The sequence below is a fragment of the Lutra lutra genome, chromosome 6 (genome assembly GCF_902655055.1).
Source record: "Lutra lutra chromosome 6, mLutLut1.2, whole genome shotgun sequence".
NCBI classification, from domain to species: domain Eukaryota; kingdom Metazoa; phylum Chordata; class Mammalia; order Carnivora; family Mustelidae; genus Lutra; species Lutra lutra.
In genome coordinates this window covers 68876039-68894515 of record NC_062283.1, presented here as the reverse complement: position 1 = coordinate 68894515, position 18477 = coordinate 68876039, and the positions used below count along the sequence as shown (strand labels likewise).

At 39.2% G+C, this 18477-nt stretch overlaps 1 protein-coding gene across 1 annotated transcript in view; it reads right to left on the bottom strand.

The window, feature by feature from the left end:
• STK38 (serine/threonine kinase 38) overlaps positions 1–18477 on the bottom strand; it is a 45279-nt gene that overhangs the window by 6853 nt on the left and 19949 nt on the right. Inside the window, exons 5-12 of the mRNA XM_047735141.1 lie at positions 18062–18145; positions 14247–14370; positions 11764–11918; positions 7950–8052; positions 7060–7121; positions 2164–2281; positions 974–1097; positions 667–762 (exon numbers count right to left, since the gene is read on the bottom strand). Coding sequence (XP_047591097.1) covers positions 667–762; positions 974–1097; positions 2164–2281; positions 7060–7121; positions 7950–8052; positions 11764–11918; positions 14247–14370; positions 18062–18145 — 866 coding nt within the window. The remainder of the gene's footprint in view (positions 1–666; positions 763–973; positions 1098–2163; positions 2282–7059; positions 7122–7949; positions 8053–11763; positions 11919–14246; positions 14371–18061; positions 18146–18477) is intronic.

Here is an 18477-nt window from a genome sequence, read left to right as displayed (position 1 = left end):
ATGCACTGCCCTCATGACTGTAAAAAGGGGAACTAACCCTTTGGGCGCCTGCCCCCTCAGGTCGGGTTCTGCCCTACTACTGGAGGTGCTAACGAAGAAGGGGTTAAAAACGTGGCAAAAAGGAGCCAAAGGTAAAACTCTGAATAATGCAAATCAGAACTCAATCATGGAAGAGAGGACAATGTCTTCACCTTTGGTTTGGCAACTGCCCAATGCCAAGTGCCAGGTGAGAAGGGCTGCTGTAGGCCACCCTCCACAGCCCTCCACAGCCCCTGAGGTGGCCAGCTCACTCTCCCTCCACATGCCCCTTCTGACTCCAGCTTCCTGTGGCCAGGGACAGCGCTGCTGGCAGCTCCCAACACTACAGAAGTTGGTGTGTTCTAGGTAAGAGCAAGGGTAACACACTTCTTAGGTGCTCCCTTCACCATGAACTCAAATGTCACTTCACTCAGGAAATAACTGCTGGCTTCACCACATTCCCTGGCACATGGCTGATGGGAAGCCCCAGCTCCCAATCCTCACTAAGAAGGAAAATCAAGAGAAGCCCCTGAGTTTCTAAGAAGCCTTCTTCCCTTACCTGGTTTGCCAATAATGGTGCTTTTAAATTAGTATGAAGCAAATTACAGTCTTTCTGAAATAATCCTGAAAGTTTTTATGTGGATATACCTGATATGTTCCCAGTCAACGCCTTCAAAAAAAGAATTACTTTTGATTTCCTCAACTCCAGGGGCTCCAATTCTATGTTCCCACTCACAGCAGAATCTGGAAAAGACAAAAGCCTTTCAGCATACCTCACATTATCTCTTTGGAAAAAGAAAAGGAATAACCTCCCCGCCCCGACCTTTTTTTAAAGAGAGAAATGGGAGAGAGCAGGGGACAGACCCGGGTAATAATTTAAGTTTTAAAAAAAAATGAATTCACTCATGTCAAAAAACCTGGATGGGAGGTGGGGGAGATGTTCTCTGACGAATACCTCAAAATTAGATCCTTGGCTTTCTCAGAGATAGGAACTTCTGGAGGAAAAGTCAAAGTTTCTTTCCAGTTCATCACCTTCTTATATGTCTCTTGAGGGGTCTCAGAACAGAAAGGTGGGTAGCCTATAATAAAAAAGGAACTTCGGAGCTTTGACACTCCAGAACTTTGAATCTGATGAAGAGCATTCTCCTTAATATGATTCTACACATCTTCAGCCCTCCACATAACCTCTTCCATGACTTCCATTCATTCCAGAAAACATCTAAACTAATTTTTCATTTTCCGCTCCAACTCCTAAGCCCAAAGTGAATTTGTGCTTCTGGTGCCACAAGGGAAGTAGCTAACAGCTAAAGCTGGAAAAGGAAAGGAGGACAAGCACAGCACTGCACATGTGCACACTGTGCTCCAAGAAGAAATGAAAGGATGAGACAACATCACTGAGAAACGACCTTGTTCTAGGAACATCCTTATATAGGTAAAGTGCTAAACAAGTTGAATAGGAAAAAAGCATAGGTTTTAAAGGTGACCACCATGCCTCTTCTTGAGAACAACAGACAAGGGGATAAATACTCTCAGACCATATTACTTGGCATGGCCTCCACGCAGATCATATCCACCTCCACAGGCATCCATCCAAAGTTCCAAAAGACGGCGCAGCCAGAAGCCATACTAGTCGGCCGCCAACTCATGCACTCAGGACTGCCATGGACACACTTCCTCTCCTCATGCTCTCGGGCATATGGCCACCCGCCCTGCCACAGTGTCCCCTAAATACACAGACACACCATACCAATAAGAGGGAGAAAGATCAGAGGGTTCCATGCTCTGAAGGCTTAGAGAGAGGAAGGGGTCAGCAAGAAAGTAAAGAGTACGTGAGGCCAACGCCCAGTTAAAGTTCTCACATACAATGAAGTGGAAGAAATGCTAGAGACTGAAAGAGCTGCTAGGAGAGGACGAAAAAGGGGAAGAAGAACAGGATAAATGAACAACAAAGCAACCACAAGGTGCCAGGAAGCCAGACACTAAAGTTGACTATTTGAAGGCCACAAGCTTTCTACCTACGAGACTTCACGTTAAAAGACAAGAGGGGAAAAGTGCTTAGATCACCCCCAACTGAAACAGTCTATTATCAATATGGGACTCTTTCCTGGCTTTACAGAAAAAGTCCTCTGAAAGCATGCAACTTACCGATGAGCATCTCATACATGATCACCCCAAGCGACCACCAATCACAGAGCTTGTTGTACCCGGTCTGCATGAACACCTCAGGAGCAATGTAGTCAGGAGTGCCTACCGTGGAGAAGGCCTGAAACAAGTACCATACATCAGGGGGGCCCCGCAGGCAGGAGAGTGCCCTGAGTTCTGTTCTAGAGACCAAAGGTTCCAAGCACCACCTACAGCTACCCACAAACTAACTGAGCAGGATACCCCGTAGCTTCACGGCAAGACTGATTTGCCAGAGCACTTCCACAACAAACAATAACGCTTGGTCAGGGAGGCAAGAGACCCTTCCTAAATATAGCCAAAGCCCATGGTCGATCAGGACAGAGGTATCCATCTTAACAACTCGTACCATGATTTACTGAGCACCCAGTGAGTGAGTGCCCGGCTCCATACTTCTTGTATACTTCGGAGCCTATTTCGTCCTGACACAACTTAGCAAAGGACTTTACCAGAAGATAAAAAAATATGACACCCAAAACAGCTTTGTTCATGGGCTTAGGACTAATTAAGTGGCAGAACCCAGTTTGAAAATGAAATACCTTGTCTAAATTATCCCTTTTTCTGTTATAAATATTCCTTGATTTGGCAAAGTCAGAAAGGGAAGCTTTATTATTACAAGTTACTCATATCCTATAGGTTAGAAATTTATGTCTATTTACCAAACGTACTCATTTATATAAACAGTTCTTAGGGGAATCTTTTCTAAATTCAAGTAATCTACTCTCATATACCAGGACTACAATACTCAAAGCCTGCCAGTGTGCTCAGCATTTGGGGGTTTATCATATAGAAGGCTCTAATCTAAGCACTTTGACATTATAGAATTTCTAACATAAAAAAATAACACCTGTGTTGTCTTTTGAAAATGTTTATTACGGAATGCTGCAAACATACAGAAAAAAAAAAAAAACCCAGCATACGATATACGTGTACTTATTGCCCATATTAAAGAGAGGTTAATCATCTGCCATATTTGTTGTAGATCAGTTGTTGTTTTTTTTTAAAGACAAAAACTATAGGAACAATTAAAACAATAGTCCTTCCTCCTTCCCTACTGAAGTCAAAACCACCCTGAATTGCTGTGCTATGCTTGTATGAAGATTTGCATAAGTGACATAATATTACTTCTTGAATATTTCCACTTTTAATAAAGGGTTTCACTTGGTACTCGTTAGTCTACAATGCTACAACTTGTGTTGACTCAACATTGTGATTTTGCCATTTATTCAGGTAGCTCTGGTTCATCCATTTCACTGCTATACACGTACTCCATTATACAAATGTCACGATGTTTTGTTTTTTATCCATTCTCCTGTGGCTTCCAATGTCTCACTATGACAACACCTGAATAAACACTCCTGCGACCCCTCTTGGCCACTAGAGCAAGAATTTCTCTAAAGGATCTACCAGGAGGAGTACCACTGGGTCTTGCATTATGAACATCTTCAACTTAGACATCTTCCAACTGTCCTCCAAAGTGTTTATACCTATTTAAACACCCGCTGTGGGGATGAGCTCCTGGTGTTCCTTATCTCACCAACACCTGGTTCTGTCAGACTTTTTAATTTTTGCCAATCTGATGAATATGAAATGGGATCTTGCTGTTTTAATTTACATTTCCTTTATTTCTAGCAAGGTTGATCATGTATTCATTCACTGATTAGCCAATTAGGTCTTTTTTCTCTGAATTCTAGTTTGGATCCTTTGCCCATTCGTTTTTTAGTTGCATTATCTTTTTTCTTATTGATTTGCAGGAATTCTCTATGAATCCAGGGTATTAATCCTGATTCAGGACATAATCCTTTACATATTGGAAATAACTTCTCCCAATGTGAGGATTATCATTTTTATTACGGTTTTTAAGTGCTGTTATATATGATATATACCAAAAATGTGTAATAATCAAGTTATGAAGCATAATAATGAATAACCATGAGTTCAACTAAAGAAATAAATCATTAGTAATGTCATTAGAACTAAACATGTACTCCTCTCCCTTCCATCCTCCTGCCTTTCCTAACCCCTATGGTTCAATTTTGTTTATCATTCCTCTGCTTTTAAAAAGTTACTTAATTTTGCCCCACATCTGTATCTAAATGAGATTTTAGCTTTATTTTGGGACTTTGCAATTTGGGATCATTCTACATGCAGTCTTCTGCTCCTTGATTTTTTTCTTCTCAACATTTTGTTCCTGAAATTGATCCATGATGTTCCATGTAGCTATAATCAATTCCTTTCACTGCTGTAAAATATTTTACCCCGCAGTGCAACCATTTTCTGTCAGTGGGACAAAGGGTTATTTCCAGTTTTTTGTATTACAAAAATGTAATAAACATTCTTATAAATGGCTCCTGGTTCACAAGCGCAAATTTTTTCAGACCATATGACTATAGGTAGAATCGCTGGGTTGTAGGATATGTACATGAACTATAACATAATTCCAAAGTAGCGGAACCATATATGGTTTATCATTTGTTTATGTCTTTCCATATATAAAGAGGTTTTTTTCTTTAAAGTAAAATCAAATTTTCCTTTATGATTTGTACTTCTTGTATCTTAATGTTTTTAAAAAATCCTTCCTTACTCCAAGATCAACCTTTCAAGATCACCCTATACTTTCCTCTAAAATTTTAAAATTTTTAAAGTTTTTTTAAAAGTTTTTTTTATTTTATTATTTTTATTTTTCCATCTACAACTTATTTTTTATATACTACAAAGTAGGAATCTGTTTTTTCCATAATACAAATATCAATTGTTATTTTTAAAGTTTTAAAGTCTGAGACATGCACCGTGCTCTCCAAGAAGTATATTCATTCTAATCATAAAGGTTAAGAAACTACAGAAACCCCTCAATTTAGAAATTAGATTTATTCCAGCAAAGCTGAATGTTAAGTAGATCTTATTTGTTAAAAAAATTTCTATTATAAAACCAGAGACTGGGGCACCTGGCTGGCTCAGTCAGTAGAGCATGCAACTCCTGATCTCGGGGTTGTGAGTTCAAGCCCCATACTGGGCACAGAAATTATTTTACATAAATAAATAAATAAATAAATAAGCAAGCAAGCGCTGTGGCCAAAGGTTAACTCTTGGCTTGCTTTAGAAAAATTTTTAAAAATCAGGATTCCTTACCTTTTGTTAGCTTCCAAAACACAGGTAAATATCAGTTTCCCAATAATGCAGGAGCTATTGTTTGAGAAACAGTATCTTCAGTATCTACTTAACATTCAATGTAGAGTCTCAACCTTTACTGTACAGTAAAATCACCCAGAGTCCTTTCAAAAAATCAGATATCCAGATTATATACCCCAAACCAACTGAATCTATCTCTGGGAGTAGGACCCAGGCATCAATAGGTTCTAAAGCCCCACAGGTGATTCTGATGTGCAGCCAAGGTTAAGATTTACTACTCAATGGAGAGGCGTAATAGAAGCACCTGACCAAATTTGTTCCTGACATTTCCTCAATAAGCTATGTATACAGTTTTTCGACCACATATAGAATTCAGACACTTAAAGAGTATCAGAGTCCCTAAGGAAAGGAGACTCTGATGTGTCTGACTATACCAAAGTTAAGTATCTCCAAGTTCATGTGAGAAAAAGATATCCAGGATGAATTTCAGTTACTACGTCTCCAGAAGTGTTTGGTTTAAGATAATGCCTCTCCCAGGGCTTAGGCTGACTAAAAAAATCATTATACGCAAAGCATAGTCTGGTATGAGGCCCACTGATGGGCTTAAAAAAATGCAAGCCTTTCTTTGATGCTTTCTTAAACAACCTTATAGGCATCCATTTCCACTAGGACAGACAGCTACTTCCCAGTGACCTACTCACCGAGTTATTAAAGATACTACAGAGAACTCTAGTTCAGTATTTGACTGGGAAGTCTGACTGAAATACAGTATTTGGCAAACCCACCAAGTTACTACCACATACACCAACAAGCAGAAGTGCCACCATTTCTAGATGATACATGTATATGACCATCACTCTGAACTAGCCATCATCTTCCACAACTGCTGTTCTTGCTTTCTACACCCAATTGTTAGCTTAGCTTTACCATCATTTACTTCATCCACTATGGGTTTCTAGCAAAACTTAAATATGTGGTGATATACATTTCTATTATTTCTGGTCTATAATTTTCCAATAACTAGACACTGGGACATACAGATTATACTTCAGATATAAACCAATGAATCAGAATAAAAGTCTGCCTAGAAAGCAATATTTCACTGGTGAATTTATACTATTTAAATAACTTCCAACGTATCATCAAGATAAATGCAGTAATGATAATTATTTTTAGGCCTGTAGGGCATAATGTTATATGTACATACTTAAATACTTATAAAGTTAAAAGCACTTTCCTTAAATTTCTCTCCAATTTTTATCACCAAGTTCTCTTTTCCACCACAAAGGAGGAAAGGGTGGGGCAGGTAAACTGAAATCTTGACTTGCACAAGTGAATCAAAATTTTAAAAGTTTGAGAACCACTGCCTTAAAGCTCTGGGTAAGGTGTCTGTAACTAAGTATCATCTTGAGAGACCTCCAGTTTAAATATATCTCCTTTACAACACCATAAAAATAGGGAACAGGTTGAATAGGAAGGAAAGGGGTTGTCATCAAAGTAAAGGATCAGAATGAAGTCCTCCATTAAAACATCACAACCAAAACAACCTAATATTATCTTCCCTCTTTCAAAAGGGTGCCACTGGCAGTGTGACAGTGTTCTATTAAGGTAATCTTAAAAGCAAGGAATAGATATGCTATAAATACTTGTTGAATGCAAATTCACGTACCTATTTTTTAAATTTATTCATACTTGGTTTGTAACATTTAAGAAACCACAGATATTACTTACTAGCTGACGTCTATTTCTTTTCCAGGTTTCTGCTTTCCTTTTGGAATTCATGTTCTGGAAAGCTAAAAGCAAAGAGAACAAGTCCCAATCAAGTTTAGACAGGTATGTTTACTACTTTTTTAGGCTCTGGTTCAAGCCCCATGAGATCTTAAAGTCTTGCCTTTCTGCCCATACATTTGTAACTCTAGATAACATACTTCCCAGCAAGTCTGTAAACCCAAATCAAAGGCATGGAAGCATTAGCTCAAGAATCACAAAGTCATGTGGGTCATGTGGCCACAAAAGATACAGTCAGTCATTCATCAGAATTACAGGACTGCAGTTTCATCAGCAGCAAAGGTCCCAAATTGGACCTAAGACACTGATAATTTCTCAAAATTACCATCAAGTAATTTCCATGAGTAATAACTGGTCCATATTCAGAGACTTCAGAATTAAAACACATTTTTGGTATAAGTTACTCCAGGATGAACTGTAATTATACTACATAGTTTCAGTGGTTTCACAGTGCTGGAGTGAAGATAACACTTACAAAGATCAATTTCTTTCTGCCATGACAGAAAGAAGCACGTAGGATAAATCTAATCTGGAGTTGGTCCCAGGACTTGGTCCTCTACTTCCGCTTGCCTGCCCTATATTCATTTCCAGTAACCTTCTCAGCAGAGTTCCTAAGATGGCTCTTTTCAATATCTGCCTCAATATATCTGGTAGCACTCATCTTGCCTCATCATACAATAAAAACCACAGGCACACCTGGGAGGATACTTTTATTCTCTAGACTCATGCTGTGAGAATCTCCGAATCCAACCTGCATATTTTGGTTACCAAGAGAACAGCTCTTCCAGGCCCAGGTAAGGGATAAAACGGCTAACACCACTGTTTACACTTACTGAAATCACTTGGGAGGCTGTGGTTCAGATTCCTATAAAATTCTGTCCTGTGTGCTTTTTTCAGTCCTGTGCAAAGGCCAAAGTCAGAAAGCTTCACATGGCCCTGTTGGGAAGAAGAAAAAAGGTAATGGATGAACATCCAGAAATGGGGAACAGACATTATACTCTCAGGCCCCTTCCAGTATCCATTACAGATCCAGAGTATGCTCTCTTTTTTCAATTTGTTTAGGGGAAAAATAAATAAAAAATCAAATTTTAAAAGATCTTATTATATTAAATACTACTAATAAAAGTATTTCAATTTTTACATATTATCTTTTTATCCAAATATAAACTTCCCAACAGTTTGAACCCTCCATCGCATTTGAAGATACTTCCACGACTTTTTTTTTTAAGATTTTATTTATTCATTTGACAGGGAGAGCACAAGCAAGGGGAGCAGGAGGCAGAGGGGAGGGAGAAGCAGACTCCTCAGTGAGCAGAGAGCCCCACATGGAGTTCGACCCCAGGACCCTGGGATCATGACCCAAGCCAAAGGGAGACGCTTAACTGACTGAGCCACCCAGACTGCCCCCACCTTTTTTTTAAAGTAGGCTCCATACTCAGCATGGAGCTCAATGTGGAGCTTGCACTCAAGACCTGAGCTGAGATCAAGAGTCAGACTCTTAACCAACTGAACCACCCAGGTGCCCCCTCTTATTACTTCTTAAACTCATTCACTCAGATAGTCCTGTGTTTCTACATGGCTTTCAAAATCACCATTTTTAATGTCTACATAATATTCAAATGACTGAGGGGGTGCCTTCAGCTCAGGTCATGATCCCAGCATTCTGAGATCCAGTCCCATGTCCCTGCTCAGCTGGGCGTCTGCTTCTCCCTCCCCCTGCTCTTGCACTCACGTGCTCTCTTTCTTCCCTCTCAAATAAAATCTTTAAAAAAATTTCAAATGGGGCGCCTGGCTGGCTCAGTGGTTAAAAAAAATTCAAATGACTTAGCACATCATTTTTTACCTAACCATCGTCCCAATTCTGGATGCTTATTCCATTTCGAATTCTTCACTCTCATATAATGTGGATTATAAGGACCCCTGTGATAGAGTCTGTGTTCCCAACCCTAACCATGCAAGGTACAGAGGATAGTCTCCATAAATGATTGTGAAATAATGAGTAAATGAACAAATTTTTGTTCATGTAACTTCGCCTCTTAAATTGTTTCTTTATAATACAGCCCAAGAAATAAATTATTCCAAAGACAAAGAATCAATGTTATCGCATAGTTCCTGACAAATGTTGCTATACTGTATTTTAACCTTAAGTGTCTGATTTATCAGTCTCTTCAAGGAACACTTACACCTCCTCTGAGCCAAGCCTCATGTTTTAAATGTGTCGTCTCATTTATAACTCTTAAGCCACACTTCAATGACTCAGACTCATTAAATGGCTTGCTGGTGAAATGGGAGAACCAAAGCCAGAAATCAATTCAAGTTCCTTTCCTCCAGACCAGGATTACCTACCCTCTCCAACCCCCTGATCTCATCTGGAAAATAGAAATAATGTTATCTTCCTGGCAGGAATGGTGAGAATTAATGCATATAAGGCTCCTAACCTAGTGCCTGGCACATAAGCAGTCCTGAGGAAGAGGCAAGTGTTCTCAGGGTGATGAAATTTCAAGTAGATAAGGAAGTAAAGCCAAAAATACAGGAGGAAATCCTCATGCTCAGAGATCTACACTGTTCAAGATCACATAATTAGAAGTGGTGTGGCCAAGGTTTAAGTCCCGGTGACTTCAACATCTGTGGTCTTTCCATACCACATTCCTTCAGGACATCCTTAGGCCTTAACATATAAACTTCTCAGGATAGAGAAAGAGGCTTACAGAAGCACTGCTCAGATGGGTCAAGTTTTATATTGTTTCGTTTTACAGAAATCCCATTAGGTTTGGTGGTGTGTGTGTGTGTGTGTGTGTGTGTGTGTGTGTACACACATGCATTCACAACAAAGTAAACAGCCAAACGAAGACAGCTTTGAGCTTGCTAACCTGGCATCATTTTTTTCAGATCTGCAAATAACTTGTTGTACAAGTCAAGGAACAGAGTTTAATTCCAGTTCTCAAAACTAGACTTCACCTGGACACCTCTAAGAAAGGAATGTGTCTTAAAAAGCAGTACCTGAAGCAAATGCTATTCAAGCCTACATTCTCAGGGAATTCTTTAGCTATCCTAAGTATGCAGCAGGAACTCAAAACATCTAATTTCACTTCTAGAATCTGTATAGCTGAACACCTAAATAAGCTTGCTTGTGAGAACATTTTTCTACAAGTCTGGGCTAGCATCTTGTAGACAGCGAATGTGCACCTAAAAGGGCTCCCGACTTCTCAGCCACACTGAGGCCCCAAGGTCCTTGCCTTCAAGATGTTTGCTGGACCTCCACATAGACTATGGGGTTCAACTAAGCCTGCACTAAGACACCCAGAGTACAGGACCAGGGCATCTGAACCCAACCACATAAAGTAGGGCCACTGCTCTATTAAAAGTATATCTGAACACAATGACATAGAAAATTAATTTTATATACATTAACATTTTAAAAGCAGAATGCCAAGCTACTTTTAGGCTATTAACTGTATATAAATTATAAACACAAAGAGAAGAGGTAACTGAAGATATGTACCAAAATAGTAGCTATCTTTGAATGATGAGGTTATAGGTATTTTTCTTCTTTATAACTCTTTATACTGTTCAAATTTTCTACTATGTATACACATTATTCTTATGAAGAAAATAGCTACTACCCAGAAATTATTTGGTAAATGTCCTGTCACCTCAAAATAGAAAGATAAAATTTTTTTAAAGAAAATATACCAATAGCTCAGGTTTCCCAAAGATCACAAGCAAATTATCAAAAGGCAGCACTGAGCTGGCTCAGTCAGAGGAGCATGTGACTCTAGATCTCGGGGTGATGAGTTCAAACCCCACAGTGGGTGTAGAGATTACTTAAATACAACTTTTTAAAAAATGGCAATAAAGAAAAATACCCTAAGAATTAAATTCACTGTTCTACGTAAAAGAAAAGTTCAGCCCAAACAACAATTCTGTGTAACAGAACAAAACATCCTAAAATTTTAGAGCTGGAAGGGACTCTGGAGCTTCTCTGGATCAACATATTCACTTTACAGATACATGAGGTCTGGACAGTGGGGAGACTTGCCAAGGAGCAGCCAGCAATCTAGCAGCACAGGGACTCTCTTCTTATCTGCTATGAGTTTAAGAACCAAGCAAGTGAACTCATTTCCATGTCTAAAGAAAAATACAACAAGACCAGTACAGAGGTTGAGCATGACTCTTCTTTAAGCAGAGGGCAAATGATCTGGAACCTGAACTTTGGGACGGACTGCTGTTGTTGTTTTTGTTTGCCTTACTTCCTGTTTCTTGGCTGGGTTCCTCAACTAATAAGGTTGCCCAACAGAGGGGTTCCCAGTAGGTGATGCATTAGAGTTAATTATATGCTAGGAAAAGATGACTATCTTTGGCTTTATTATAAAATAAGCTTCTAAATCAATTTTCCTCTTAATCATTTTCAAAAAGGTCCTTTATTATTCAAAAGAATGTTCAATCAAATTATAGAGTCATACACCTTTCAGAGAAGGGAAGTAACAGCAAACTTACCTGTAAAAAAAAAAGAGAGAGAGAGAAGAGAAGAATATACAAGGCAGTTCCTGGCTCCCTTACTACGATTACAAGTGGTACAGGTGTGAAACCAGAGACTGCTCAGATGAGGAAACACACATCGAGCATGCTACTCTCCTAGCACAGTACCTTGCTGTCCAGGAGAAGGTTGTCTGGCTTGATGTCTCTGTGGATGAATCCAAGTTGGTGAATGGAGTCTATGGCTAATACTGTTTCTGCTATATAAAACTGAGTCTCCTCTTCTGTCAGGGTATCTTTCTTCATTAATAGGGTCATCATGTCCCCTGGAAACAAGAAGATACAAACCACCATACACACACACACACACACACACACACACACAAACACACGCACACGACAATACATGAGTAAGTGCCAGTTTTCAGATAGGTCTTCCCTATCTGCCTACATAAGGCAGTGCTAAACAGGCCTCTTCTGTGTTCCAGAAACTGACCCCACACTGCCATTATAGGTGGAAATGGGAAGTAGTCTCTAACACTTAAAGGTAAAATTCAAAGCCACAGAGAGCAAAATGCTTTTAACCTAATCTGATGCTGACCACTGAGCAGTGATTTCCACCGCACTTAGGGGAGAAAAAGGATATTTCTTTCTCTCTCTCTTACACACATACACACACACACACACACGCACGCACAATTTGCTTAGGGTAATTTTTTGAACTTGGGGGAAAAATTGCTTTATTTTTCACTTTGCCTGCTAACTTCTCTATCCCAAGAACCAAATGGCATTTCCACATAGGTTATACTGCCTCTGTTGTAGACAGAGGCCAAAATGCCAAACAAAAAGTAAATATATGAGGAGGCAGAAAACAAGTTCTCCAGTCTCTACCTACAAAACACTTGAACATAAACAAATAAAAAGATGGGATTTAGGTAGCAGAGCGTAAGTCAACAAAAGCTAAAAAGGAACTGAAAATGCTATCTCCTGGGATATGTAATGGCTGCCTCCCCAAGTACAGAGTGAACACCACCTCCCAAGATCAGTGGAGTTTTTTCTCCAGTGTTTTATTATAGGTAGTTAAATATACACTGATATGCTTGATGCAACTTTTATGACACAATTATCAGTATTCTAGCAGTTAAAAGGTAAACTCCCTAGTTTTCTTCAAAGTCAAAATTTAACTATTTCTGCTTAATACCAGCAACATAAAATGGCAAAAAAAAAAAAAGATTCTGATCCTAATTCAATGGTCAGACAAAAGCAAAGCAAAGAAAATATGTATAAGAAGTTTAAAGCTAAGAGAAACAGGAAAGATTCAATTTAGATTCCATATAAAGCCATTTATGGTCAGAAAACAGGAAAAGAGAAAGAAACCTCTGATTTTAATAAACATCATGCTTTTTTTTTTTATTTCATTTATAACTTTGGGGGAATTTTTTTATATTCCTGGAAAAAAGGGGATATTTTAACACTCAGGCAAAACTCAAACCATTTATTAAAACGTTCTCTTTTTTTGACCCAAGACTTAAAAAACAGGATTCTCTAATCACTCCTGGCAGCTACATATTCAATCTGGAGGCACACCAGAGACATGGGAGTGGTGCACTCAGGCCAGCTCTAGAGTAGCTGTGTGGCCTTAGCGCTGTGGCCCAGGAGAGTAGCTGGTGGCCTCACCTGTGCGAGTCTGCCCAGATGATCAGAGAGCTCAAGGCAGATGGTCTATGGCTCTGCAGGCCAGCTCCACCGAGTGCAAAGGGCAGGGTCCAGGAGACATGAGGAGCTATGGAAGATGGAGCATGTAAGGCTCGAGGAGACACGTGTCGAGGGGCTGGGGACTGAGCCAGTTCTTATTCCTATTTAAGAACTGGCATCTAAATGTTCAAAAGTTTCTCCTCATTCTACCACAGACTCTTTCCTAACTTGCATTTTAACTGTTCGTTAAAAATTGATGACCCTAGATCTAAAGAAAGGTTATCACAGGATAAAAATATTATGCCACAGTTGTATTTGCTTTGTTATAGAACCAAAAAGAGAAAAAGTTTTCTTTTTTTCCCCCCCACCAGGGTTTGCTCACAGCTCATCTGCTCACTTGCAAACAGACTGTATTCCCCAGAACAGATGGTATGTTCTGTTATGGGTTCACTTTGGAGCAGTCTTAGGAGATACACATGCTGCGTTATGTAAAACTTGAAATCTCAGAAATGAGAAACTGTTTCTGGCTACTAATATAGGTAATGAGAAAGTCACTCCTTATTAATACAAGTTACAGAAAAAGAAACCAAAAAGTTGAAGCAAAGAATGTAATAGCTTCAATTTGGTCACCTGGGTAATTGATTATACATGATTCCCACTGACAGGAGAGCAGGCAGAGTCCCTATTTTATTCCTATATATTGAAAAAGAAAAAGAAAAGAAAGAAATGTCCATCTGAAATCATGAGAATGAATGAGAAGGTTACTTTTATGGCACTAAGAATTGTAGAAAGGCACCCCAGCACAAGACAGGTTACTGACCTCCTTTACAGACCTAAAAAAGATACAGAAAGCAACTTTGTGAGCACGGTTAATAGTAGAAAGGAGGGTTAATTGACGTGAGAGTGAGAGAAACCACAGAACAAAAAGGAAAAATGACCTTTCATCATCAAGTAATTACCTCCAGGCAGGAACTCCATGATTAGGTAGAGGTTTAGCTTATCCTGAAAACTATAGAACATTTTCACAACCCACAAACTGTCTGCCTCCACTAGAATGTCACGCTCCGCACGAATGTGGCCAACCTGGAGGTATATGCATTTGATTAATGACAAGCCTTGCTCTGCTTTATTCGACTGTATATTTGTTTAAACAATTTAAATACTGTTTGAGTATTAAATTGTGATGACGTAAAAGATCTAATTTGTGCTCAGGCAAACATATGAACTCAAAACGGAAAACATTTGACTTGAAGGTATTCAGTCATGAACACCTGAGTGATGAAAGGCTTAAAAAAATAACACAACGAATGGCTGTAATGCAAACGGCAACTTTCACAGTGCTAGATATTGAACCTCTGATTAGTTAAAACTACCATTCTTTGGCACAGCTTTTTGTCCCAATAACCTTTTAAAACAAAAAGAAGTCCCCAAGATGAGACTCTCTAAACAAGTCTTGCCTTGGGTCTGCAAGGTTATCTTCAAGGAAAGCGCCCTGGTTGACAGTTCTAGAACACTACTCCACACCATTTGGTGCACTGCTGCACACAGAGTAAAGTGCTCAGTTCTTACTAAACTGAATATAAGAACATCTAAGAGAAGTTACGGATTCAAATTTCTGGTATTTCCAGTTTTCTGCTCTTATAAACTAGCTAAGGAGACCAAGTTGCCAAAAATTTGGGGAAACTGGCAGAATTACTTCATTACAATAATATTTTATTATCAAATTTACCTTATCTACTTTAAATATGTAATAGTAATCAAAACACTGCTGCATGTTATCAAATCCCAACCCCTCCTTACATAAGTATCATAAGATGCAAAGCTGGGTTCATCCATGTCTATGTTTATTAAGACCCAGTCCAATCCTTGAGTAGAGGTTTTGCTCTTAACGTACGCTGCGGGGCTTGACTTCTCTATGTTTGGAGGTAAAGATGTACTAAAGCTCACAAACTGGCCCTTCTGTGGCAAACTCAGCCCCTGGTTGTTGTTGTTTTATTTGCTACGATGTTCTATTCGTTTGCTTGTTTTATCGGAATCTCTTTGGCAAAGTCAGGCACTCGCTCTTCCAGTTGGACGCAGCTCCCAGCCCTCTCCCATCTTACACATAAGCTGCCTTATTCTTTCTGCAGGCCTCAGGGCACTTGAGTTTACGGATTTAGGTTCCAAGGCTGTACTAAAATTGTTTAGGGACTTTTTAAATAGTTTCAATGTTGCAGAAAATTTCCATTTTGTACATCTCTACTTAGGGTACGAGGGTGGGAAAATGGAAGAAAAGGGTGGTAAGGAACAGTGTTAGGAAATCAGGAAGAAACTGAGTAAGGGTAGATGTTTTTCCTCAGCTTTCATACAGAAGCAAAGTTTTGGGAAACAGTAATGCCACCTGCTCGACTGCAGCTGAGGCCAGGTCCTGGGCATTAGCGGACATGAAGACCATACAAGTCAAACTCCACCTGCCTCTGCTCTCCTGGCTGCGGAGAAGGCCTTTGCTTGTCACAGGGAGCCAAAGGAAAGGGGAGGGACTACTACTACCACTCATCAGTCACCCTGGAGGACAGAATGGTGACTGCCACATTCTCTGTTTGCCAAGGGGAAAGCTCTAGGTCACCTGTGCATACCTTGACCTTCCCTCCTGGGGCTGAAACAGCAGCTAGGAACCCCAAGAGTAGAGTGGAGTCAGGTAAATAGAGAGTCAGGGAGGGAAGAACCAGAGGTGCAACTCACATCAGAGGCTCCCTTTCCCAGTTCTGTAAATATTTAATGGGGTAGGGAGCTAAATGCTAGCTGCTCCCCTAAGTGCTAGAAAAGCAAAGATAAAAGTACGTATTTTGTCCCATCCTAATATGATATTGGCATCACAACAGGAAGTTTTCCTCTGCAATGTAAGAGAAATATGAAAAAAAAAAAGAGCTAAATGCTGGTCTCTTATCCTCTAAAATTTATTATCCTTAAAATTTTCCACCCTATGGATCAGGATAACAACCTGAACTCTCAGTGAGTAGCTTTAATTCCTGTTCAGTTTAGTAAAAGCAAACAACAAACTTTTCCTATAGATAAGGCACCTCTACCTACAAAAAATGAGGCTCTGAATCTAAACTTTGTCAGCCCTACCCAAAAGTGACGGATCTGCACTCGTCTACTTCCTGTCACACCTGACACAAACTATGCTTCAGGATGGCTGATCCAGGCAGCGTGTGGGGCCAGAGACTTTAACTGGACCACCCCGAGATCAAACCCACAGAGTCCAACAGCACGGTGAGCTAACGATTCAGTTGATGCATTGTTTAAAATCCTACTCTCAGAGAAAGCCCCTCTACTCTCATGTAGAGAACTTTAGAAAATGATTTTGAAGAAGGTACAATATTCAAAAAACTATTTTTACACCCTATGCTTGGATTGTCCTCTGTGACCCTGTTGGGCAACAGGCACACGCTATGAAGGACCAATAAGGGAAAGTCCTCATGCACACTTCTTTTAACAATGTGATTCTGAACACTAATTGTTTGATAAGAAATGTTTTAAAAGCCTTTGTTTAAAAAAACTACAGGAAATAGGTCTTGTAAAAATAAACTTTACTTACGAAATACGAAATACACTGACTAATCAATATAGTTTTACATTTCATTTTTCAAGACTAACTGAAACTCTTTCACTGCCTATACCCATTCCACACACTAATTTCAGATAATACATAAACAGGGCTCTTGAGCGTTCTGAATGAAGCCGGCATTAGCATAAGCTATGATGTCTGAAGGTTCACTGCCAGGGTATTTGATACTCTCAACCAAAATTCCTGTGACTCTAAGCTTATGGGTAGTGTATGAAAATTGAAGCGAAAATAAAAACTCCAAATGATGACTGAAACTTAAAAGGCAGAGAAGCCTCAATGATCATGTCTCAAGAGGCAGAAGGGACTGGCTGCAGAGCTGCTCTCCATTCCTGCTCTTGCACTCTACACCCAGAGCTCTCCTTGCCACAGGGTCTCTCTATGCCCTCCTGGAGCATCTGATCCTTTACAGGACATATGCAGGCATCACCCACTACAATCTGTTCTTAAGCAAACCGCTCAATGAAATTAGATTTATAGAAACACAGCATTCTTGTTTTTAATATACTGTCCAATATTAAAAATTTTATTTTGCATAAAGTACTTCTGCATCTTATATATCTCTATGCAAAGTAGGTTTAGGTTTTAGAAAGTGCTCTTAATCCTTAAAAGAGAATTTGCACTGCTCTGCCGTTTGCATTAGATTTTTTTCAAATTCATTCAGAAAGAAGACTGGTCTCTCTTGGGTAGTAACGAGCTACTCAGAAGACCCAACTTTGGTTTGAGGGTACAGAATGAAGCATTGTAAGACACATTTTAGATTCCAAATTCCAAATTCTGGTTCCCAAGTCTCAGTTCCAAGGTATATATATACAATTTCTCTTAGCATTCAGTAGGAACATGCTACCACAGCAAGTGTGACCTCAAAAACAGGCTCCTCCTGACAAGCACAGTTTGTAATCAATTGGGAGACACAAACAGCAGGTGCTTCTAATAGGTTTTCAACTTTTAAAAGACCACACAACATAAGGCAGTACTTGTCCTTTTAAGATATATGTAACTGCTTCTTTGTTGGGGAAAGAAAAGTAATATTATATGTATATTCACACATGACAGTGCTAAAGAAAACTGTAATAAGAAAATACATTTCAAATAAACAAAAAGAACAGTTCTACATGACAAAAAATTTTATTTAAGTTGACTAAAATCACTGCTACAATTGTGGTTTACCTGCTCTTTTTCAAGCATATCTGCTTTACGTAGTATTTTCATTGCATACACATGCCCCGTATCTTTCTTCTGAACAAGCCGCACCTAAAAGTTATAAAAGAAATGCCAAGTCAAAAGTTCACAATGTCAAGCTAGCACTTTCATGTACTACAAGAAATAATTTAAACTAAAAAAGTATTACAATATTAATATAAGCAACCAGCAATAACAAAGCAGAAAAAAGTGCCTTTTAATGTTCCAAAATGGATATATTTATTATATACCATGAAGTCAGCCCTGGAAACATTCTCAAACATCTCCACATCTGAACAGCTTTGGCTCCCTAGTTGAACACATCAATCTAATTTAAAACCCTTTCAAATTTAAGGACTCATTACACCCAAGGTACATGTCATCCAATCAGCTCAGAACCCTAA